Source organism: Sinocyclocheilus anshuiensis, unplaced genomic scaffold, assembly GCF_001515605.1.
Source record: "Sinocyclocheilus anshuiensis isolate Anshui unplaced genomic scaffold, SAMN03320099.WGS_v1.1 scaffold1779, whole genome shotgun sequence".
Taxonomy (NCBI): domain Eukaryota; kingdom Metazoa; phylum Chordata; class Actinopteri; order Cypriniformes; family Cyprinidae; genus Sinocyclocheilus; species Sinocyclocheilus anshuiensis.
Window position 1 is genome coordinate 73,059 of NW_015552677.1, and position 1,318 is coordinate 74,376.

Sequence of the window (1,318 nt, forward strand, 5' to 3'; positions counted from 1 at the left end):
CTGGGTTGTTTCAACCCAACTTTGGGTCAAATATGGACTAACCCAACTTTTGGGTTAAAAATTTAATGTAAAAATTTAACCCAACGGTTGGGTTAGTCCATATTTGACCCAAAGTTGGGTTGAAACAACCCAGCATTTTTAGAGTGTACCTTTAATACCTCAATCACTGTCTCTCTTCAGCTCTTCCTGATCTGGGTCTGTCTCCAGGTGTTATAGTTGGGATATCTGCTGCTGTTCTGCTGTTTTTGACTGCAGTTGTAGCTGTTGTTGTGAATTACTATCGCAGCAAGATCTCTGAACTAAAAAAGCAAGTGGGTGAGTATTACAGCTGATAAAAGACAAAAAACAATGAGTGTTATTATAAGCTATTGTCAAAGTGGTTGCACTATAAGTAGGCTACTGCACGAAGATGAATAATCCAAAGGAACAGTCTTTAATTCAACACTCAGGAAAATGAATCACACAACACCTTAACATTATTGTCACAGACAGGACAAAGGAAATCAGAAACACAAGGAGTATATATACAAGACCAAACAAGGAACTATTGAGTTAATTGACCGTTTGCAGGGAGCTTGACTGACAGGCAATCTGACCAATCAGAACGCGGATATTATGTGCCGCCTTTGCTATCCGCCATCTTGTCCGACAGCTACAGCCGGACTCCATAAATCCATGTCAAAACGGGGTTAAAAAAAGATCGACTGAATTTAAACTTTTTCAATATAACTAAATATAAAAATGTGCGGAGGGTTAAGCTGTGCTGTTGTTGGCTGCCACAGTAACGACAATAAGCTAAGAAATTCCTTTAAAGTACTTGTTTTGCATACCAGAAAATCTATCGTGTCCGGCGCTGTATGCATGGTATGCATGGCCCCTCTAAAACCAGCCTTATGACCAGCTAAGACCAGGCTGGTTGACCAGCTGGTTTTAGCTGTTTTTTTTTCAGCAGGGCTGTTTTCAATGCAGCCAACGTTGCATGTCATCTTCCCACTCATTAAACTACAACAGGTCATTTACTGCAAAAACACAGTCATTGTGACACTGTAAAGTGATGAAACTATGGTGCCATGTGCTTTTTAAAACATTTTCATAGGTTTCACGTTATTGGCTAGGAAAATATGTAAATGCGCATGCCCAGTATACGGCAGCTGTATCCCTTCTAGCCTTAACCACAAATCAGACAGGAGAGTAGATTAACTTCGGTGGATTTAAAGGGGTCATATGTTGCTGCTAAAAAGAACATTATTTTGTGTATTTGGTGTAATGAAATGTGTTTATGCAGTTTAAGGTTAAAAAAACACATTATTTTCCACAT

The 1,318-nt window shown here is 39.2% G+C and overlaps 1 protein-coding gene across 1 annotated transcript in view; it reads left to right on the plus strand.

Moving 5' to 3' along the window:
• LOC107667487 (uncharacterized) overlaps window positions 1-1,318 on the plus strand; it is a 50,311-nt gene that overhangs the window by 22,315 nt on the left and 26,678 nt on the right. The window contains exon 9 of the mRNA XM_016459160.1: window positions 181-315. Within this exon, the coding sequence (XP_016314646.1) occupies window positions 181-315 (135 nt within the window). The remainder of the gene's footprint in view (window positions 1-180; window positions 316-1,318) is intronic.